This window comes from Symphodus melops, assembly GCF_947650265.1.
Source record: "Symphodus melops genome assembly, chromosome: 5".
Classification (NCBI taxonomy): Eukaryota; Metazoa; Chordata; class Actinopteri; order Labriformes; family Labridae; genus Symphodus; species Symphodus melops.
Genome location: NC_136695.1, coordinates 7,580,231 through 7,604,708, shown reverse-complemented (window position 1 = coordinate 7,604,708; position 24,478 = coordinate 7,580,231). Strand labels below are relative to the sequence as shown.

The following is a 24,478-nucleotide window of genomic DNA, read 5'->3' as shown; positions in this document are numbered from 1 at the left end:
ACGTTCATCGTGATAATTAGCGAATTTCACTGATATAACATTTTTTGTAATATCGCAAAGGCCTAACGCCAATATTCAGAATCTGTGTTTTTCATTGGAAGGTGGGTTTGTGGCGGCAACAATTAATTTTACTTTTTACTTACTAGATCTTGTAAGCTTGTGTGGAGTAAGAGCCTGGACAAAGGGCTGCTGTAACATTTTTCTCTCACTCACATCATTTCCTACTGGCATCAAGTATTGTTTCTAAATCATCACCTGACACCAAGCAGGTTAAAAATCCTTCTCAAATTTTTTTTTTTGAATCTTTATATTAAGATTGGGGCAAAGATCTTTGTAAAGTTCAATGGGCTGTATCTCACACTGTGGCCATGACATTCATAGTTCATGAAAAAGGAAGTTATTTTTTTTAAGTTTTGAAATTCCTGTACTTTAACCAAACTTGATAGACATAATGTCAGTGGAGAGTACGTGAAATGAGACATCTGGTATGGGTTTTGTCAGTGGGTGTGGTACAATGGCTCAGTGGGGCCACTTACACAATTTTCAAAATGTCATCCCACCAGCACCTTAAACCTAGGATTTTGACATTTGGTAGTAAGTAGGCTTTCTTGGCTACATGTTGCTTGTTTTCTGTTTTGTAAATGCAAGGCGACCTAATACGAAAATAACCTGCTGAGCCAGACAAATTGTCTGTGTGTGTCTGTGCGTGTATGTCCGTGTTGTGTACGTGTGATTTGAGTCTATGTGCAGGTGTTTGTGTGAGTGTCTGTGTGTGTTTGTGTCTGTGTATCGTTGTGTGTGAGAGTGAGTGTCGGTGTGACTGTGTGCCTGTCTGTTAGAGTCGTGTGAGTTTGCGTGTGTGTTTGTATCAGTCAGTGAGTGAGTGTGTTTATGCTAGCAAATGTTGCATTATGAGTCTCTGTGAGAGACAAAAATGTGAGGAAATAATTACAGCAACAAATAGCCTATAATAAAGTATGGGTTGTAAAAGCATCTGAGATCACATGATAGTTATGTTCTGAACTTGTGACATATCATAATGCTATGTCCTTTTGTAGATGAAAAACATCTGGTTCTCTTGGGAAAGATAAGCTCCCATATGACCCTGTCCAACACTGCTCTCCAAGAGAAGCCAGCAGAAGGAGGGCAGGCATCAGAGGACTGCCTACTTTCTTGATGGACAGAAAATATGCCGGGAGACCTTCAAGTTTCTGCATGAGTGAGTTAATTTAAAAAATAAACCATACATTAAGCAATTTTAAAACTATAATGATAACCATATGACATACTTTATCTAATTTGCATTATGGTTATTTTTTCCAGAATTTCTCAAAACAAGTTCACCAACCTTATAAAATGTTATAAACAGCATAAATTGGCACCAAGAATAAAAAGGTCTGGTGGGCCTGTTTTGAGCAACAAGCTGCTGACTGTTCGGGACATCCAAAGACTGAAGCAGTTCATAGTAAATTTTGCTTAAGTTCACACCATGCCACTCCTTGGATGCACCCCCGGTTTCAAAAGGTCTGACGTCCAGGTGCTTCCCACAACAGAGACCATGACATCAGTGTGGCAGAAATACAAGTCTCAGATGTGCAACCATGGTATGTATTGCAAATTATGCCCATTGGAATTACCTTTTAATTATTGAAGATGTCAAGTACTCAATTTAACATTACTCTCCCCTTAACCATTGGTGTAGGCCACTTTGCTGCTGGCAACAGCACATTTCGAAAGCTGTGGAGTAAGGATGAACAATTTATCGTTTTCTGATCGAAATCGCGATTTCAAAAAACGCAATCACGTGATCGCCAAAGCCGCAGTTTTTGGCAGTGCTTCTCCCGACTGACCCAGGAGCTGTTGTGTCAGTTTACACATACACGCCATCTATTCTGCCCCTGCGTGTGTGCGTGACTTCTTTAGCCTGATACACAGCTCGACAGATAGCTAACAGTTTTCCTCTGATAAAGAAGCTGGAGTTTCTTTGTCCAGTCTTTAATAAAGGAAGCACTGTAAAACTAAACAGACATCAAAACATAAGGTATTCATCTCTCAATATGCTAAACAACCGAAAGGTCTGCTAGCTTGATGCTAACGTCTATGAGAATTTGAATAGGAATGCTAGCGGTTAGCATCGCGAATGTGTCAATTATTGTTATCTCACGTTGTAACCTTGTTAAACATACACAAAAGAAACAATGCAAGACCTGAACATAAAATGACACTCACAGGCAAATGTTTCGACCATATGGCTAGAAGAAAATATGGAGACATTGTTGGCTTCTCTTGTTGCATAACTTCTGTGAACTAAGTCATCTACGGCAACCCCAAAGGCACAAAATATATTCAACACTTATGACCTGATTTCTGTCAAACTGACACTAAGACCAAGAACATCACACCGTCGGTCTGTTTGTTCTTAATAAATACATTTGAAATGAATTCTAAACTTAAGTTTTCATTCTATTAATTTAGAGTTCTGGCATTTAAAGTTTTAACTGGTATGATGTAATTTCCTGTCATGTTTGTAAATGTTACCGTACATTGAGAACATTGCACAAGCTTGATTTGAAGAAAATCGTGATAAAAATTGCTATCGCAATTTCTGCCAGAAAAATCGAAATTCAATCTTTTCCTAAAATCGTTCAGCCTTACTGTGGAGGCTATTGACCGCAGCATTGTGATTGAGAAACCAATGACAGACTTGTGCTGGGTCTGCCAGAAGAACAACATGTGTAAAGTCGGCAAAGTTGAGGAGGCAGAAGCAAAACCTCTGCATTGTTGCCATGGAGCATCAGGTATATCAAGAGATGGTAACCACCTACAGAGCAACAATTGGTACACTGGATTTGAAGCTTGGGCCAAATCCACCATGTAGCCGAGACCTCACCATGCACTACCGCTTTGACTCTGGACAGCAGGTACAGTATGTTTTAATCCAGCTATAATATTTCACTGTACATGTAAATAAAAACATTTGAGTCACCTCTATTGGGCAATAGCTAAACAAAATAAATAATGCAAGAATAACAATGATACTTAAACCTATATCCATTACTGCATGTGACAAAAGCTACCGACTGCAGTTAGCTGCATAATTAAATACAGTATACTGGTCATGAAAATAAATTGTATAAGTGAATCACTCTTTACTTTCTTGTCTTGTTCTTACAGTTCCATTACCCCAGTGACCCTCTCCAGCCTGGGCCAGTAAACTATTTAATCGATGAGGCTCACTGTATCGGTAAGGGCTTCAATGCAGTCATCGCCTATCTGCACCACTTCTTCTCCCAGTATGGGCTTTGGGAGAAACATGTCCAGCTGCACTGTGAAAACTGCTCTGGACAAAACAAGAACAGGCTATACCTGGCTTGGCGATGCATGGTGGGTCTTCATGACAGCGTGTCCCTCAATTTTTTTGCAATGTTTGCCCCAGACTGGTGTTTTGAGCGTACAGCAGTTTCCAGCCTGAAAAACATCTGCCAGGCTGTGAGCTCCAGCACATCAGAGAGCAAGAAGTAGCAACACTTCCGCTTCACCAGTACAGCCCCAGGAGTGGTCTTTGCCAAGGAGTCCGCCAACAGTTAGGAAGAATGTTTTTTGCTTTTTCGCAATTGTTACGTTCCGAGCTGTCTAGGGCGCTCAGAAGCCACACAATTGATAAACTAAATGATACAAACCGGGAGGGAAAAAGATAACAGCGTCAGGTAGGATTATAAACAAACTTATTTATTTACAAACAACTCTCAACACAAAACAATCCACTCAAAATGAGGGACGACAAGCTACTAAACTAAACGGGCGATCCCAACACACAGGACCGACTACATGACACGGGCAGCAACCACCGCAGCACACCAGCAACGGCGAGTACACAGCAAGCACACAGCAACGTGGACGGCAAGCGCGCAGCAAGCACATCAGCACCCTAGCTCCTCCTTTATCTCTTCCACCCTGATTGGGTGATTGCAACCCGCTGCGCGGCACCTCCGATGTGAACCTGCAACACAGACAGAGACAGAGACAGAGACACACACACACACACACACACACACACACACACACACACACACACACACACACACACACACACACACACACACACACACACACACACACACACACACACACACACACACACACACACACACACACACACACACACACACACACACACACACACACACACCACACTATGGCACGTAACAGCAATGAAGGGATTCTTGATCATGAAGCCTTGCCCACTGCACAGAAACCAACTGGCCTTTGTGCTACGCCTCAGGGATATCTGTAGAACAACATTAGGCACTTCTTCACCAAGGACACATTGGTGATTATGCACCATGTGAATACATTAAATTACACTATATTACATTTTATTGTACATAATTGTTGAGTCATTAAATATTGTTCTATATCATTAATTAAATAACACCAGATTGATTATATTGTACATAATTGTTTATAATAGTCATGAGAAATACTGTTCCATATTATTAATTAAAAAACACCAGATTGATTACATTGTACATAATTGTTTATAATAGTCATTAAATACTGTTCTATATTAATTAAATAACACCAGATTGATTACATAGTACATAATTGTTTATAATGTCTGAAGTGGCAAAAACTCAGAAAATCAGGTTTGTCCTGAAACCTCTCCAGCATTTTATCATTTTTACCACTGGAAGAAACCGGCACAGTTCATCAAACGTGCAGACTTGAATCCAAAATAAATCCAGTGAGAGATGATGCTTAAAGTTGCTGGTAGTTTTATTGTAAATAAAAATAAACAAAAGATATATGAACTGAATCCAAGGAAACCAAAAACACGTAATGCCAATCATTTAACGTGACTGCTGAGCCTGCGGTCAATGACGGTATGCGCCGTGACCCGTCTTCACCCAGGTGTTCTCAGCGCTCCTCTTTATAGACTCAGCCTATGGAGGGTGCACAAAAATTAAGTTAGAAATTTAAAAAAAAAATAAACTCGGCCATTCAATTCGGCTCTTACACACCGGCCCTTAATTGTTCTCACAGAATTTAATTTAAATCGTTAACTGCAAAAGGAGCAGTCACAATTACAATAATTAAATAATTTGCATAGATAAATAAAGTATACTTTACATCCCTTCCAATGTTACTTTATAGAAAGGAGTCACTCTGCACACTCCAAGATGCAGCACAGCTTGGAGATGGGCCTTTCGATGACGGAGGTCTGAGTCCTTAACCTCACAGAGACCTTTTCCATCATCATTATATACTATTTCTACTGAATAGCCTTTTTAAGGACTTTCTAGTTAGCTACTTGATTAACGTTAAGTAACATGCAATTATCAAAACTTCAATGTCAAGGACTTCCGAGTGAGCAATTGTCATGGCGACAGCTTAATCTCGTGGCTCTCCCGACAAAGTTTCTAATTCATTCCTCCTCGGCCAGAAAACGAGAATAAATGATAGGAGAAGAAAGCTAGGTGAAAATTAAAACCACAAGCGGTGATGAAGGGGCCGCATGTCGGCGTGTGTCGCGACCGCGAGAGTGCGAACACGGGAGTGCAGCCGCGACACGTGGCCAAGCAGCAGGCCTTACAATCATCAAAGGTTAAAAAAATGGAGTGCGCCGAGACATCAAAGTTTGATGGTACGCCGTGGCCACGCCCTTTGACGAAATAACATGCGGAGCACAACGAGAGATCATCAATCATGTCCAGAACACACTGACAATGAGTTTACGATGATCGGATAAACGCTTTTGGAGGAGTTTGTTCAAATAGCTAACCTGTGAAACGCGAATTTCTGCCATTTTTCTTGCATTCAAAAAAATATGGCGGACTTCCTTTTTGGTTATGACTATAGGTGTAAGAGGCTTTGATGTAGCTCCTGACGTTTTATGTGCCTAAAAAAATGTTGTGCATGTCGAACATAAAAAAACCTCAATGAAGAGGCCTTTTTGAAAATTTTAATTTCCTACCGAGTCATTTAGCCACGCCCACTTTCTATACCCACATCACAAGTTTTATTTTTCCACTGGAATCATGTGTGTGATGTTTGGTGACTCTACACCTAAATTAACTCTTTCCCTGCCAGAGAATTCTAGAATTGTTGCCAGCCAGCGCCAGCCTTTATCACCATTTTTACCAATCTTTCAAGACCCACAGAATATTTTGTTCTTTGAATATCTAAATATTGAACACATCAAAAGAAAGATCAGAGCCTCTGCTTTCATATACAAAAAACTATTTTATTCAAACTTCATTCAATCTTTTTTATCAGCATTTTCACAAAAAAACAACATTCCGGACGAAAACAGCACTTTTGTAAAACACACTTATTTTCAAGAAAAAAAAGTGATTTTGAGTTTACATTTGGATTCTTTTTACTTTCATTTGACAACTACAGTTATATTTTAAAATAAATAACTAAAATAAATAAAAATGATTACATAAAATTATAAATTTTCTTTGAATAGTGTAGCGCTACAACATTTACAAACTATATTATACATTTTTCTTCTCTTATACACTCAGAAATACTTTGTTTTTACAAACACTTAAATATCATTATTATTTTCAATAATAAAACATTAGTTGAACAAAAACCTGATCAAGAAGAGAGACAATTGTGTCTCCCAGGGAAGTGCCTTCTCCGCAATAGGGTTTCATGTTGTAACAGTACCCTGTGTCAGAATCGCAAAAGATGTAGGATTTAATGCCATATTTCACAGGTTTTTGGGGATTGTACACCTTGAACACTAGCTGTCCACGCCACAGAAGCATACCCTCATCAATGCAAATGTTGGTGTTAGGTTGATACATTTGACTGAATTTAGATATAAGGTAATATAAGACAGGGCGGACTTTGTACAACCTGTCAGTGCTATTTGCTGGCCTTGATTCATAATCATTGGAGTGTAGAAATCTCCATATGATTTCAAACCGGTTGCGGGACATGACCTTGTTGAAGTAGGGGGAGGCCAAAATGTCATCTGTAGACCAGTACATTTCAAGGTCAGGCTTACGAATGATATGATCAAGAGCAGCAGCATCTTTTAGAGGTCCAGGATTCTCAGTGAAAGGACAGTCCTTTGGCTGCCAGTTCATTTCTTTCCACATCAGATCACCTGGACCAGGACCTGCACCTGGCTGGTTTACAGGGCCTCTTGCTTGGTCACCAGGTAGTTGACCTCCACCACGCCCATAAGATCCACAGGTCCGACCTCTGCCTTATTGCTGTGATCGACCTGTAAATAATTAGAATGACAATTTTTTTATTCAACAGTGTGATGTGCACAAAGAGAGGAACGTTATTTTTCGGCCTCTTCATATCATATCTTACCTCTTTCACCTTGGGTAGTTCTGTATAAAGGACACCTGGGCCTTGAATCCCTGGACTCTGTGTGTAAAATGACAGTAAAATGTCATCAAATATTCATTTGGTAAATAGTTTGTGTACAGAATGAAAGCTACATTATTTCTTTTTTATCTTCTCTCACAAATTAGCAGATGCTCTTGTCTTGTAGTATCTAATAATCATACAATCCAAGTAACATACTATCAAACTAAATAAAATATGTTATCATGACTCACCTCTTGCACCTACGCGTATGTCTGGATCTTGGAGACCTGGATCTTGGTGACCTGGACTCTGTGTCTGGAAATGACAATAAAATGTCCGTCAAAAATTCGTTTGGTACATAGTTTATGTACAAAACTGAGGGATATGTTATTTCGACGTCACGTTATCAGATGCATATGCTATCACGGTGAATCAAAAAATAACGTGATCATATCTTACCTCTTCCACGTCCTGAAGGTCTGAATGTAGGTCCTGAATCCCTCCATTTGCTGTCGCCGCTGCTGTCTTCATCCAGATCAGTTTCACGGAGGTCAAAAAATGAATTATCAGAGTCTGTATCGATAATTAACTCTGTAATTGACGGAAATTTCCGTCAAAGGCGGGCAACGGTTGGGTTCCAAATGACGGAAATTTCCGTCAATGGCGGGGAATGAGTTAAGCCCCATAACAAACTACTTCCGTGTGACCACGCCCTTTGACGAAACAACGTGCGGAGCACAATGAGAGATTGACAACATGTCGAGAACACACAGACACTGACTTTGTGTCCATCGGATAAACGCTTTTATAGGAGTTCGTTCAAATAGCTAACCTGTGAAACGCGAATTTGAGCCATTAAAAAAAATATGGCGGACTTCCTGTTTGGTTTTGACTAGGGGTGTAAGAGGATTTTATGTGATATCTCGCATGCTTCACGTGCATAAAAAATTTCATGCACGTACAACGAAAAAACCTCTATGGGGAGGCCCTTTTGAAAATTTCAAGGGGGCACCACTGAGTCATTTCACGATTTTTCTTCACGAAACGATGAAAATATCAAATTTTTCGCCAGACCCCATGACCTTGGAGATTTTGATGAGTTTTCATTCACATTCAAGCCGTCAAAAATGGCTCCGAAGGGGCGGAACAAAAAAAAAAGAAAAACAAGCGGTGATGAAGGGACCGAAGCACCCCGCGCATGTCGGCGCGTGTCACGACCACGGGAGTGCAGCAGCGAAAAGTGGCCAAGCAGCAGGCATTACAGTCATCAAAGGTTACAAAATTGGAGTGAGCCGAGACCTCAAAGTTTGATGGTACGCCGCGGCCACGCCCTTAAACGAAATAACGTGCGGAGCACAACGAGAGATCTTCACCATGTCTAGAATACACTGACACTGAGTTTACGATGATCGGATAAACGCTGTTGTAGGAGTTCCTTCAAATAGCTAACCTGTGAAACGTGAATTTCGGCCATTTTTGTTGCATTAAAAAAAATATGGCGGACTTCCTGTTTGGTTATGACGATAGGTGTAAGAGAATTTTATGTAGCTCCTGACATGCCCTATGAGCATAAAAAAAATTGTGTATGTAAGACAAAAAAACCTAAATGGGGAGGCCTTTTTGAAAATTTCAAGGGGGCGCCACTGAGTCATTTAGCCACGCCCACTTTTTATGCCAGCATGTCTAGCTTTATTTTTCCACTGGGATCATGTGTCTGATGGTTGGTGAGTGTATGACTATATTAAGGCCCATAACAAACTACTTCCTGTTTGTGACGAACAACGCGTCCATATGACCACGCCCTTTGAGGAAATAACGTGCAGAGCACAACGAGAGATCTTCAACATATCGAGAACACACTGACATTCTCATTGTGTCAATGGGATAAACGCTTTTGGAGGAGTTCGTTCAAATAGCTAACCTGTGAAACGCGAATTTTCGCCATTGAAAAAAAATATGGCGGACTTCCTGTTTGGTTTTGACTATGGGTGTAAGAGGATTTTATGTGAGATCTCGCATGCTTAATGTGCCTAAAAATTGTCGTGCACGTACGATGAAAAAACTTCAATGGGGAGGCCCTTTTGAAAATTGGAAGGGGGCGCCACTGAGTCATTTTGCGATTTTTTTTTATGAAATGGCGAAAATATCAAATTTTTCGCCAGACCCGATGACATTGGAGATTTTGATGAGTTTTCATTCACGTTCAAGCCGTCAAAAGTGGCTCCAAAGAGACGGAAGAAAGAAAAAAAAAATTATCATTTGAAAAACAATAGGGTCCTTTGCACTGGTCAGTGCTTCGGTCCCTAATAATCATTTGGGTTACAATAGGGTCCTTCGCACTGGTCAGTGCTTCGGTCCCTAAAAAGAAAAATAATCATTTTGGTTACAATCGGGTCCCTTCGCACTGGTCAGTGCTTCGGTCCCTAATAATCATTTGAAAAACAATAGGGTCCTTCGCACTGGTCAGTGCTTCGGTCCCTAATAATCATTTGAAGAACAATAGGGTCCTTCGCACTGGTCAGTGCTTCGGTCCCTAATAATCATTCGAAAAACAATAGGGTCCTTCGCACTGGTCAGTGCTTCGGTCCCTAATAATCATTTGAAAAACAATAGGGTCCTTCGCACTGGTCAGTGCTTCGGTCCCTAATAATCATTCGAAAAACAATAGGGTCCTTTGCACTGGTCAGTGCTTCGGTCCCTAATCATTTGGGTTTCAATAGGGTCCTTCGCACTGGTCAGTGCTTCGGCCCCTAAAAAAAATTAATCATTTGGGTTTCAATAGGGTCCTTCGCACTGGTCAGTGCTTTGGTCCCTAATAATCATTAAGGTTTCAATAGGGTCCTTTGCACTGGTTGGTGCTTCGGTCCCTAATTAAAAACATCACTGGAAGAGTGACTGACATTGAAAACCGCATTATGGAAGTGGATGACAGGACACAGCGAGTGGAGGACGCAACCATTGAGTTGATAAAAGAGCAAGAGAAACTCGCAGCAAAACTCACCAAACTGGAAGGCAGATCCAGACGAGATAACCTCCGCTTTCACGGTATAGTGGAGGGTTCAGAAGAGGGTTAAACCTCAATCTCAGCCTTCATAGAAGGGATGCTCAAAGAAAAGCTAACCATTCCTCCATCACTGGATTTGAGAGTTGAGAGAGCACTGTTCGCTGGGTCCTAAACCACCACCTAATGCCCCGCCACGATCCATCATTGTAAAGAACGGAAAGAAAGTGATAGTGGACCAAGATTAAGCGGCGGAGGTTATGAAACTACGCCATGAGTACACAGAGGCCAAAAGAAGAAAGAAAAGATTAGATTTCAGACCCCCTCCCCTGCCAAGAATGAGGGTTTTCTATGATGAGGAAGACTGTCTTTACAACACTGCTGCTGAAGCGACAAAGGACATGGCAAAACGAGGATTCATGGAGAATATTATTAAACCTCAGACTACATGGGCGGACAAGATCAGGGGCGCTATGTGCACAAAGTGGGACAGACGGACAAGCGAGGACCGCGGGACGACAGAGGCGACGCAGGGTTTAACAAGAAGCTGGACGCCTTCCGAAGAGAATAGTTAAGAACTAAACAAGAAGATTTCTCCCTTTATCTTAAGTTACTAGGAAGGAACTGATGGAATTATTTGGGATTCTACAGGTGATGAGAAACAAAGCTTTGACTGATTAACCGATAAAGCAGGTAACACCATTAGAGGGCCCACCCCAACCGTCAGGTTGGTGTGATTTTCCCTCACAACTTCTCACCACTTTATACACCTTTAAGTCATAATAAAGACCGAAGAGAAGGACGTCAATAGTTGGATGTATGTATATGTTATTACAACTTGCAAAGTTTGGGTGTTCAAAATGTTTACGATTTGGTTCTGTTCGGGTAGCAAAAGGGAGTCACATGTAATGAAGAGATACATCATACCCTAATTGTGATAGAATATGGCTTATCCAGCGCAAATATGTTTTGCAACATACAATGTAAAGGGAGTATTAAATCCAATTAAAAGGTCTAAAATTCTGGGGAAAATGAAAAAGGAGAAGGTGGATGTTGCTTTCCTTCAGGAAACATCTGTCAGAAAAAGAGGATAGTTAGCTTAAGAGACAGGGCTTTAGTCAGGTGTTTTCTGCATCGCATATATCTGGGCGTAAAAGGAAAGTGGCGACATTAATATCTAACAAGGTTGTTTTTGAAAAGATTTCTGAATGCATAGACCAAGAAGGCCAAAACAATATGGTCACAGGGAGACTTGAAGGACAAGATGTAACCCTCATTAATGTATATGCACCACCAGATTCGAAATGGTCCTTTTGGAAACATGTGATTGATATGATTGTAACTGAAGCTCAGGGTATGGTGATATGTGGGGGAGACTTTAATGTTAGATTGAATCATTTAGAAGACTCTTCGAAACAACTAGGACACAACAACACAGGAAAAAAAAAGATGAGAAAATGTATAAAAGACATGGGAATTGGTTTTGTGGGGAGAGAGCTAAATCCTCAAAAAGGACTACACAGTTTACTCAGCAACACACCACTCTTACTCAAGACTTGATTATTTTTTTATGGATAAGAAAGATATAGGGCATGTAAAAGAATGTGAAATTGGAACAATGGACTTATCGGATCACAGCCCTTGTTACTTGAAAATAGATATCGATAAAATCAAAAGACTTTTTATTTGGAGACTCAATTCTAGTATACTGAAGGGAGAAACTAAAGAAGAAATAAGGCGTGATATTAAAATGTATATAGGACAATGACAATGAAGCAGTTTCTCCTAATATTCTTAGGGATGCCTGCAAAGCAGTCCAAAGAGGCAAATTAATTGCAAAAACGACTCTTCTTAAAAAAAATAAAAAATAAAAAAAATAAAAAATAGACAGGAAAAAAATCAAAGATCTAGAACATAAATTGACCGAACTGGAGAAAGAACATAAAAACAGTGCAACAGAAACTACTTTACAGAAAATAATAGAGACCAAAAATGAAATAAACCAAGAATTTACAGATCTAAATTCAGAAGAAATCAACATTTCTGAAACTTTTAGCTTACAAACTGCGAAAACAACAGGCTGATCAAACTATATATAAAATCAGGGAACCAAACATCAGCAAACTCATATACAATGAGAAAGCAATAAGGGATTGTTTAGCTAAATATTATCAAAAGCTTTATGCTTTAAAACAACAAAACGAAGACAATCACACTGAGACATTAAATAAACTACTACTACCTACAATTTCAAATAAGGATGAACGATTTTAGGAAAAGATTGAATTGCGATTTTTCTGGCAGAAATTGCGATTTCGATTTTTATCACGATTTTCTTCAAATCAAGCTTGTGCAATGTTCTCAATGTACAGCAACGTTTACAAACATGACAGGAAATTACATCATACCAGTTAAAACTTTAAATGCCAGAACTCTAAATTAATAGACAAAGTTAAGAATTAATTTGAAATGTATTTATTAAGAACAAACAGGCAGACGGTGTGATGTTCTTGGTTTTAGTGTCAGTTTGACAAATCTGGTAATAAGTGTTGACATATTTTGTACCTTTGGGGTTGCCGTGGGTGACTTAATTCACATAAGTTATGCAACAAGAGAAGCTAACAATGTCTCTGTATTTTCTTCTAGCCATACAGCCAAAACATTTACCTGTGAGCGTCATTTCATGTTCAGGTCTTGCATTGTATCTCTAGAGTATGTTTAATAAGGTTACAATGTGAGATAACAACAATTGATACATTCGCGATGCTAACCGCTAGCATTCCTATTCAAATTCTCATAGACGTTAGTATCAAGCTAGCGGACTTTTTGGTTGTTAAGCATATCATGAAATGAATACCGATAACTTATGTTTTAATGTCTGTTTAGTTTTACAGTGCTTCCTTTATTAAAGACTGAACAAAGACTGAACTTCAACTTCTTTATTGGAGGAAAACGGTTAGCTATCTGTCGAGCTGTGTATCAGGCTAAAGAAGTCACGCACACACGCTGGGGAAGAATAGACGGCGTGTATGTGTAAATTGACACAACAGCTCCTGGGTCAGTCGGGAGAAGCAATGCCAAAAACCACGGCTTTGGCGATCATGTGATCGCGTTTTTTGAAATCACGATTTCGATCAGAAAATGATAAATCGTTCAGCCTTAATTTCAAATGAACAAAATGAAGACCAAACAAGGAAAAACTTTTAACTGGACCTTTTGCAGGAGGGCAGATCCCCCCATCCTGGAGAGATATAATCGTTACAATAATACCAAAAGAGGGATAAGACAAACTGGATTGTTCAAATTACCGCCCGATCAGCCTACTGAACAAACATTACAAAATGTTCACGTCCATACTAGCCACAAGACTGGAAAACATCCTTCCAAATATAAAAAACTTAGACCAAACTGGTTTCATTAAAGAAAGAAAACTAGAGACAATATTAGGCGAACACCCCACGTGATCAACCATATACAGAAAAACTGGAAACGAGCTGTTATTTTAGGCCTAGATCAGTGGTGTCCAAACTTTTTTTCTTGCGGGCCAAAATTGTCGCGTTAGAATCGCTCACGGGCCACAGGGTTTTTTTGTTTGTTTTTTTTAAATATTGGAGGGAACTTTTTGTATTTTGACCTCTTCAAAAAATAATGTAAATACACAACAACTAATTGCAGTGGGAAACTGTTGTGTTCTAATTTTTTGGAAGGAATAGTCAGGCTTTTATAGGTCTCCCTCGCTAACATGAAAAAGAAAAAAAGAACGAAATATGCCATCTGATGAGGCCTGGGGCCAAAATCTTCTGATTCTTCGATTTCAAGTCAAGGGCCACAAAAAATCCACTCAAGGGCCACAAATGGCCCCCGGGCCGCACTTTGGACACCCCTGGCCTAGATGCTCAAAAAGCATTTGATATTGTTGACTGGACCTTCTTACATAATGTGCTTAGTCAATATAATTTCTCTGACACGTTTAAACAAGGACTTTACAGCAATCCTACTGCTAAAATCAAGATAAATGGTGGACTATCAGAATCTTTAAAAATAAATAATCGGAAATGTAATTCCAGCTAATTATGACTCAATGATAATGGCTAAAATCAAAACGGACTTAGTTAGGTGGAATCTTATACCATACTTAAGACTTAAACAAAGGATAGATGCAATAAAAATGATTGTTTTACCTAAACTATTGTATTTATTCAAGACGATACCAGAGGAACCTGTCAATACTAGTAACTGAGTTACTAGTAGTTACTAGAGATTCATATGGCGAGGGAAAAAGCCAAGAATCAAATATAAGACCTTACAACTGACTAAAGTCAAAAGGGGCCTCTCGCTTCCCCATATGAGGAGCTACTTCAGTGCAGCTCAAATTGACCCATTGATAGACATCTGTAACCCATCATATGTAGCAAAATGGAAAGAAATTGAGTGTCAAAACGACGACATCCCCTGACAGGCAGTAATTGGCAATGTAGATCTAATGAAAAGACTTACTAATCTCAATCCATAGTCTGAAACAGCTCTCAAAACGTGGACAAATTTGGTTAAAGACAATAACGAGTCCTGTTTGATGATTAGGTGGATAGTGTATGATGAAGACTTCGACCCTAATAAGATTGATTTGAATTTTAAAATGTGGATCAAAAAAGGACTTGTGAAATATAACGACCTTTACTATAAAAGTTGCATAAAGAACTTTCAGGACATAAAAAACACTCACAATCTTGAAAATAAGGACTTTTTTACATTTTTACAAATTCGGCACTACTTGGATAAAGAGAACAGAGCAAATTTAGACATACCTCTATGTGGTATGATACAGATTTTTCTCAAATCCTAGCAATCTTTTCCAAATAGAAAAATCATTTCAAAATTGTTTAATGAAATACAAAATATCAAAGGTGATAGCACAAAGTATATCAAAGAGAAATGGGAGAAGGAGGGTAATTTTGAACTGACTATGGACGAATGGACCAGAATATTGGAGAACTCAGGGAAAAGCACGTTATGACTCAACTGGAGGGAATTTGTATGGAAAAGTTTGGCTCGTTTTTTTTTAGAACAAAAGCTCAAAGAGGCCTTAATGTAGCATCACCATATCTTTTGGAGCTGCCCTAAAACTGTAATGTTGGCAGAGTTTTGGGGGTAGGGATTCCTTTGAATTTTGAAACTATGTTCTTTGGTAAAAGGCCAGATTGTATACACAGATTTTGTAAAGTATATCTCTGGAATACTATGCTGACAGCATGCAAAAAAAGCGATCACCAGGAAGTGGATGTCTGATAAACTACCCACACTGGAAGAATGGGTAGAGCTGGTTCAAGAAATTGCTCAGATGGAAAAACTAACATTTGCATTGAGACTCGACCATGATAAATTTGAAGATTGCTGGAAACATTGGATTGACTTTATTGACTTTTTTAAGGTGATTTCAAGTGTGATACCCTATGTTCGGGAGCTACTCAAATGTTCTTGGTTTCGTTTGTGCATTTTAAAAATTTTTTTAAAAAAAGGTAATGAGAAAAAGACTGGGAATTGTTCATGGAGAGGAAAACTGCTTAAAAAGGAAAGCTAAGAAACTCAGTTAAACTGTATGTGTATATATATTGTTTTTTGTATGTGACGGTGCGATGTGTATCTCCATTACAAAACCAAATAAAAATTTGAATGAAAAAAAGCACTTTCAATGACCCTTGTCTCATTTCAAAAACGTTCAAGGCCGTCATTAATTTTTCAAGGACCCATGGGAACCCCATATTAGAGAATAACACTTATCAGATTATACTGTGCATAGTTGTATTTAATGGTTGGACGAGTTATGTAATGATTTATTTATTTCTTGTACTGCACTGTAACTTTTTTTGCTGTTTTGTTCTATTTTAGCTTGTTCACAGTTGTTTATTTTTATCATCTGGGCTCTTCAAAGATCTTTTATTTTATTTAACTCCTTTTAAAATGTGTTTCCGTGCACTTTGTCATAATGATTTTAATGTTTTATGTAAAGCAATTTTAACTGACTTTTTATAAATAGTTTTCAATTCATTTGGAATGTGGTGGAATGTTGATTACTATCTTTAGAGCCATTTCTCTCAAAAACAAGGTTTGGCGACAGTTGATCTTTGGAAGCGCGTGTCTCATACAATATTTGGAGTAGAAAAATTATTTTGGTATTGCTCTAAAGCTGAAATTTTCCTTTTATAAATCCATTTGACGGGCCAAGGTTATTCTTTTACATTGTTGCTTTATTCTCTCTTGAGATCTGGCATAACTTGTGACTTCTTCTGCCCAATATAAAACTCTCTACATGTAAATCAGCGGTTAGTTGTACGAGATGCCATCATTAAATCAGCTACTGATATTAGTTCATGCAACAATATTTGCCAATGTGCTGATGTCTCTCAAAAGGGGCTGATATCTTCCTGAGCATATGTTAAACAGATGCATTAATTTTAGTACAATTAGTTAAAGGGGCTATTTAATACTGTGCATTCAGCGATATCGCATGGCCGTCGGGCGAACTGCACCAATAACTTGTTGCTCGCTCTCCCTCAGTGCTTATCATATGTGCTTGTACATACACAAACGTGCATCAGCGTCGCCCCTGAAACACTGGATATTTACCTGCATAATCTTTACAGAGAAGGTAAGTGGTCAAACACATGTGAGAGTCTGTGAAGGAGTCTATGCGTCTCATTCTCCATCCTAGAAACGACAGTTTGTGTGTGTGTGTGTGTGTGTGTGTGTGTGTGTGTGTGTGTGTGTGTGTGTGTGTGTGTGTGTGTGTGTGTGTGTGATGGGTTTTTCCACCTGTGAGAGTTCCTAGATGGATTTAAGTCTTTGGAAGGTGGCCTCTGGCTGTGCAGGTGAAGACCAGGAGTGTGTGATGAGTTTGTAGTTTGCACTGTTAATTTCTGTAAGTGAAGCGGAGTGAGGAATTTAAATAAAATGACCTTGCCTGGAGCTTTCACATAAACTACTACACGGAGAAAATCTTATACAGGCAACACATACAGACAATGGACATCTGCTTTTTCACATTAGTTTAACGTTAGCTTATTAGTGGGTGATAAAAAAATATATATTTATGTAAAAAGTGACATATGTAACCTGTAGCTGCATATAAAATGTTTGGGCTGTTGGGCAGTTTCGAGGTATAAGTTTGTTCCCGAAAATAAAGTTCAGGAACATTGCAACCTTTTTTATTTGGAAAAGTTTTCTGCCTCCACCGTCTCCTAATATTTCATAATATTGCCCCTAACTCTCTATTATTTTGGTTAGTCATTACAATAAGAGCAAGTTACAACAGGAGTAAAGTAGGTCCAATGGAAACCTGTCAGTGGCTACGGTTACATGGACACAAATAAATCGGAATAAAAGCCTGATCTGAATAAAAACGCTGCACGTAAACATGTCAATCAGAACAGACTGATCCGATCATGCTCATTCCGAAAGAAATTTCATTCCGATCGAGAGGGGTGGTTTATGCCGATCGTTGTTCGAATCAGGATCCATGTACACACTCATTCTGATCGTGTCTGCCTGACTGGAGTCAAACTGTCTTGACTGTGCATGTCTGCCCCCAGTAATGTGACATGTTTCCATCAGAGCCTGCTTATAGTCTGTGATCAGAGCGCACAACTTCATAGTTGATCGCTGTGTCATTTAAAAGTTAAGTCTCCACTCTTGATCCATGAGGACTACCCTCTCTCACCCGTCTCATTTGGATCATATTTGTGTTTTATGTATTAATGCCTTTCATACGATTTCATACAACCTTCCATCCATCCATCCATTTTCTGCCGCTTATCCAGGGCCGGGTCGCGGGGGCAGCAGTCTAAGCAGAGATACTCAGACTTCCCTCACCCCAGACACCTCCTCCAGCTCTTCCGGTGGGAACCCGAGGCGTTCCCAAGCCAGCCGGGAGACACAGTCTCTCCAGCGTGTCCTGGGTCTACCCGGAGGGACATGCCCGGAACACCTCCCTAGGGAGGCGTCCAGGGAGCATCCGGACCAGATGCCCGAACCACCTAAACTGACTCTTCTCGATGTGAAGGAGTAACGGCTCTACTCCGAGCTCCTCCCTGGTGACCGAGCTCCTCACCCTATCTCTAAGGGTGCGCCCTGCCACCCTACGGAGGAAGCCCATTTTGGCCGCTTGTATCCGAGATCTCGTTCTTTCGGTCATGACCCAAAGCTCATGACCATAGGTGAGGGTAGGAACGAAGATCGACCGGTAAATCGAGAGCTTCGCCTTTCGGCTTAGCCCCTTCTTCACCACGACGGACCGATACAGCGACCGCATGACTGCAGACGCCGCACCGATCCGTCTGTCGATCTCACGCTCCATCTTCCCCCCACTCGTGAACAAGACTCCGAGATACTTAAACTCCTCCACCTGGGGCAAGGACTCCCCACCGACCCGAAGAGGGCAAACCACCTTTTTCATGCAACCTTACTTTATACAAATATTACATTGCAGTAAAAAAAAGAGTCCAATTTGGAGCTATAGATGGCGTCTTTCCCAGCGAGCTACAGTAACATCTCTGATATTAACAGATTCATTGTAAAGTGTTCATGCATATGATATCAATATCAAAATAGGATTAAAACTGATTCCGCTATGTCTGCCTAAAAAACGACATTTTTACTGTCAGCTGAGACAAATGATAATGCAGTGTTAATAAAAATGAACTCAGAACCGAGAAGAACTAATACAACCTGATTTTAAAGTAGCCTAATGTCGAAAAGTGGCAGCAGCTCATTCACAGTTAACATATGTTTACAGATGATCATTAATGTGGGTAGGATATTTAATCCAATAATGTAACCAATATGATCACGTTTAGATAGTCACAACCTCAAGAACATGAACTATAACAAGTTAAAAAGTTAAACAACGCTGCAGGAAATGTTTCAAATGTCTGAAAGGTGCGCATACTACAAAGTTTACATTATTTTGAAACTGTGAGGAAATGCATCTTCTATTTTCAGGGTGTAAAACAAAGCAGTTTAACGTTGTTTACAAACACAGACGAAGGCCCGAAATATGCTCAACGTTAGATATGCAACCGCCAACGCAGGATACGCACTTGCGTACCCTGCCGTTGGTGGTCGCACCAAAATGCGCAAGGTACAACTACGCGTCCGCAAGTTGCAGTATCGTCAGTCCCGCTAGAGGTGCTCATGGGCGTAATATATACAGTCGCTGGTTTCTATGGTTTCCCCGGAAGTTTGGCAGGTGATGTGCATATAGGAGCATAGGAGGCGGGAGTCAAGGTCAGCCACTCCACTGAGACAAACATGCCTGCCTGAACAGTTGGAGGCAGATCGGACTTGCCCTCGGTGCCGACATAGGCTGCCTGCCCCCTACAGGAGGCCCCCGGTAATAAACGTATGTTACGTTTGGACTTTGCGAGTATAAGCAAAGACAATGCGAGTGACAATCAGAACGCGTACATGTCCGTTTGGTACCAACGTTGAGCATATTTCGGGCCTTAGATGTCACTCCTTCTTCTGACGTTTCCAGCAGATATGACAGGTAGGACCAGTCTGCGCATGTCACAAGGGTTTTATTCTGAATAAATGCAGATGCATGAACACGCATGGCATAATCTGATCATGTTATTTAGCGTCCATGTAAACAGTGAAATAGGACTGCCCAATCGGAATGATTTCAATCAGATTGAAGAAATTCTGCACATGTAACTGGAGCCAGTGAAGCCTTTGAGGAAAATATGTGTCTGCCTTTTTTAACACAAATGGGCTAATTTAGGCTTCAGGCAACATTTTTTTCCCAATGTTTGCTGTGCACCTTTCAGCCAGTAATCACATAGTCTTCTTGATGTGATCTGATAGGAAGTTGCGACTTAAAGTTGAGACTTAAAGAAACCACATGATGTAGTCTTCACTTGTGCCTTGGGGGAAGGCGAGGTTATTGACATGAATGTCGTTATAGAAATAGAAGTAGCAGGGGCCTCAAATGAAATCCTTTTGTTAATCAATGATCAAGATAGGTTTACTTTTAATGTTGTTTTTCTGGTGCAGATTAAAGAGTAGGTGTAATCTTGAGATGATTATTGATGAGTCATACAATTATGTCTACATGCACAACATGCAGAGAGTGTAGGCAAAATTCAAAGTTCATAATTCATAAGTTTTGCTTGGTTTTACCTCCTTGAAGAAATAAGGAATATAGGCCTACTCTAGGCTTACATAAGAACAATCACAAGACCTGGGCACTGTTTTGTGTGCTCGGCTGGCCTGTAAAGAAGCTGCCTTAAGCTCTCGTGTTTTTGTAATACATTTAGGTGATCGATAATTCTCTATTTTACCTTTACAGCCCTGGTGTTCCACCGTCACAGACCCATCTTTCTGTAGCTTCACATCCCCCGGTCCGGTTATTTTCCACAGAACTGCGGCTGATGATGCTCCTGCAGCGGTGGAGGAGCTCCTCCTGCCCATGTTTCCCCTCGCCAACGTCCTGCAACACTGATAACACACCGCCCATGCCTGCTCCTCATTGATGGGCTGGTTATAAAGCCTCAGTATTTCACCCAAAGAGAGACACTCCACAACCGCGTCCTCCGCTGAATTTAATGTATTTTGTTGCTGCTCTTCCCGTTCAGCCATGTAGCACAGTCCTTCAGCCCCTTTGTAGTTCCCGCATCGGTGCTCGGCCATCCTTTCATTATCTCAACGCATTAGGCCAGACTAGAAGAACAGGCCAAGGTTGACATGTGAGAGGAAACGAGAAGATATTGATACATTCGTTTTTTACTGTACAAGTTAGCACTGGTAGCGGCTAACAGTACAAGCTGGTTTTCCACCCGTCCAACTTCGCTACCAGAAGGTCCGTGATTAGCTTGTAGTGTGCCTTCTCCTCACATCATCATATGACTCTTCGAACCCCGCCTCTTTTAGTCCATCTCCCTGTTTCTGTCAGTCTACACAGATACACACACACCCGGGGATTTGACTTGTTAGGGATGGAGTAAAACATACGATTTTCATCTATTTGTGACTTTTCTTTCAGGTTCGGGAATAGTTAACAGTTTTAATAGTACTACTTATTTGTGATTTGTATACAGAAATCCATGAGGCGCATGGATCATCATTGCGTTTGGCTGCAAACTTTTCAGCTAAAACCACGCAAGCACAGACTGTAAACAATGATTTAAATTAAATCATTGTTTTAATTTCAAAAATTTTAGTGACCAAATAGTTTGTGACTGCAGATATCAATAGGCCTAGGTTGTTGTTTTTTTTAAAGACATGCATGATGGAGATATGCATATACATAAATTCAGATGGAATTAAATATATATATATATATATATATATATATATATATATATATATATATATATATATATATAATGCAGCCAATGAACAACTTCAAATTGAATTAATTGATGTCTGCTGTTTACAGAACATAATGAATCCTCAAACATTGGGTCCACATTGACTCAGACAGTTCCATATCCAACTCTTCTCTCCAAGCATCCCTGGTCTTCACAGTGTGCGCAACAATGCAATCATCAAAAAAGTCCATAATTTTTTAGATATGATGCTTGGAGTCAGGAGGGCTCTTAAAAACTTTATAAATTCCATGCTCTATTGATAGATTTCTGAAATGTTCTATTTTTGATTGGACATAATGCCTAATCTACAGATACCAACAAGGTAAATTGTAGTTTCTAATTTATACTTTATTAATCCCGCAAGGGGAAATTCGGTTTACACTGTGTTTAATGGACATGAACACACACATAGGCTGAAATACACACACTCATGCACAAAGAGGAGCCTAATGACATGCATTAATGGAGAGGTCTCAGAGTGAAGGGGCTGCCCACAGCGAGCGCTCCACAGCAGTTTTGGGGTTCGGTGCTCAAGTGCACCTCTGCAGTGCTCAGAAAGTGGACTCTCCCTACAGACTGAGCTACAGCCGCCCCTACCTACTTTAAGGTGATCGAATGATGCAAATCTACTCTCAACAACAAATTATTGTATTAATTGAGACCAAGCCCCTCTCTCTCCAATCACGGTAAGACAATGGTTCCCAAAGTGGGGGGCGCGCCCTGTATGGGGGGCTCAGAACAATTGTAGGGGGACGTGGGAGAAATGAATAAATGAACCAGTATATTACTAGCATTTAAATGGCCAAGTTTTTGACAAATAAAAACCTTGAATCTTTGGACGGGGCTCCCACGGAAATGCGAAGAGGATTCATCCAGCGTTTTGGATGAAGACAGGAGCAAGTCAAGGCCAACTATTCCTTACGTGGTACAGAAACGAAAATATGAAACATATCTGGCCTTATAGGCTTCACCTGTACAATGCTGGGTAATGATGAGAGACTGCAGTGTGTTGTCTTTCTTAAAGTGCTAGCTTCTGAAAGCTTGAAGCCAAAGCTAAGACGCCACTTGGAGACAAGCCATCCAGAGCACAAAGACAAGCCAGTTGAGTTTTTCAGACAAAAGCTCATAAACTGCCGTGTTCAACAGTCTCTCTTCACTAAAGCTGCATCCGTACCAGCAAACGCTCAACTCGCCTCAAGTAAAATGCCTACCGAGTAGCACAGTGTAAAAAGCTGCACACAATAGCGGAGGAATTAATTCTTCCCTGTGCTATGGACATGGTTTCAACTATGTTGGATGACTCTGCAGCCAGAAAACTAAGGGCAATTCCTCTGTCCAACAACACCATCGGCAATCGCATCTGTGACATGTCAAAGGACATAGAGGAGTAGCTTAATACACAGGAAAATTTGTGGAGTATATTTTACTCAAATTGAAGAAAATTTTACTCTAAAAAAGACTACATTTGGTCCCAGTCTAAACAGAATAAAAAATACTCTGTGAGCAGAGTAGATTTTTTAGAGTTAATTTAACTCCATTTAGTGTTAATGTTTTACTCCACATTGATGATGGTTCACTCTACATAGTATTAAATAAAAACAACTCTACGCCCATTTTACTCTCTATAGAATTAAAAGTTACTCATGTAGAGATGGATTCCATTCTATATAGAAATGTATTTCATTCAGTTTAGAGATGGATTCCATTCTATATAGAAATGCATTTCATTCAGTTTAGAGATGGATTCCATTCTATATAGAAAGGTATTCATTCACTACAGAAATGTATTTCATTCAACATTGAGGTGTATTTCACTTACTGTAGATTTGTTTTTCACTCTGTACAGAATTGCTTTTCACTCAATCACCATGATACAATGAATGATGATCCGTAAGCTCAGTCAATAAATCAGCCACCATACCTTAACAAGCACCTTTTATTCTTGAAATATGCAGATAACAAAAATATATACACACGGTCCATTTTCAGCCTTACAGTCCACACTTTTTTGGTTCACAGGAAACAGTACGGGACAATAAACAAACTGGAGTCATCACGACTGTATGACATCTGCATATCAAATGCTTTGTAAAAGAAAAGCTCTTTGACATCCAAAACATGAGGTCCATCTGTTGTGCACAGAACTTTAAATGCATTAAACTGCTCATGTAAACATACTGTTTGCAATGCAAATGTAACCAACAGTAATCTCTCATTCTTAACAACATGGTGGATTTTATGGAACACTGGCATCTCACAATGCACCTTAACACAAACAACTAAACCTGGACGATACATATTTCCATGGTGTTTGGCCCATCTAACATGTAAAACCTTGGTGTCAATTGGTACCTGAAGAGTCTCCGCTATCTCACAGCCCCAGTCCATCACATTTAAAGACAGCATTTTAGCTGGTCCAATCATCATTCTGTTGGGGTCAAATGTGTGCCAACTGTAAGCTATTTGACTTTGGTGTTTTTTTGCCAATGTTTTAGTTACATTTTTGAAGATTTTCAATTGCTTTTTAAAGAAATTATGCTTCGCTTCATACCGCATGCACCAGCTATGCAAAAGTGGCCCAATTTTAAGAATACATGTAGGGTAATGCACCATAAAATGGTGCTTTGGGAGCAGATTCTTGCTTGGAAACAAATGCTTAAAGAACCTATGGTGTTCAGCAATTAAGTGTTTCAAGAAAACAGTTATACTTTGATAACACTGGAAAAAATACAATGTTTACTATTTGAAGCAACAGCAGCAGCAAATACCAGTGCTG

The 24,478-nt window shown here is 39.9% G+C and overlaps 1 protein-coding gene across 2 annotated transcripts in view; it reads right to left on the bottom strand.

Annotated features, from left to right (window-relative positions):
- Window positions 1-21,278, bottom strand: part of LOC306823530 (protein spire homolog 1-like) — a 205,229-nt gene extending 183,951 nt beyond the window's left edge. The window contains exon 1 of one of the 2 annotated variants that reach the window (XM_079343118.1): window positions 20,674-21,278. In XM_079343118.1, the coding sequence (XP_079199244.1) occupies window positions 20,674-21,022 (349 nt within the window). In that variant the 5' untranslated portion in view covers window positions 21,023-21,278. The remainder of the gene's footprint in view (window positions 1-20,673) is intronic. The other variant, XM_079343119.1, reaches the window with a different exon arrangement.
- Window positions 21,279-24,478: the final 3,200 nt, after the last annotated feature.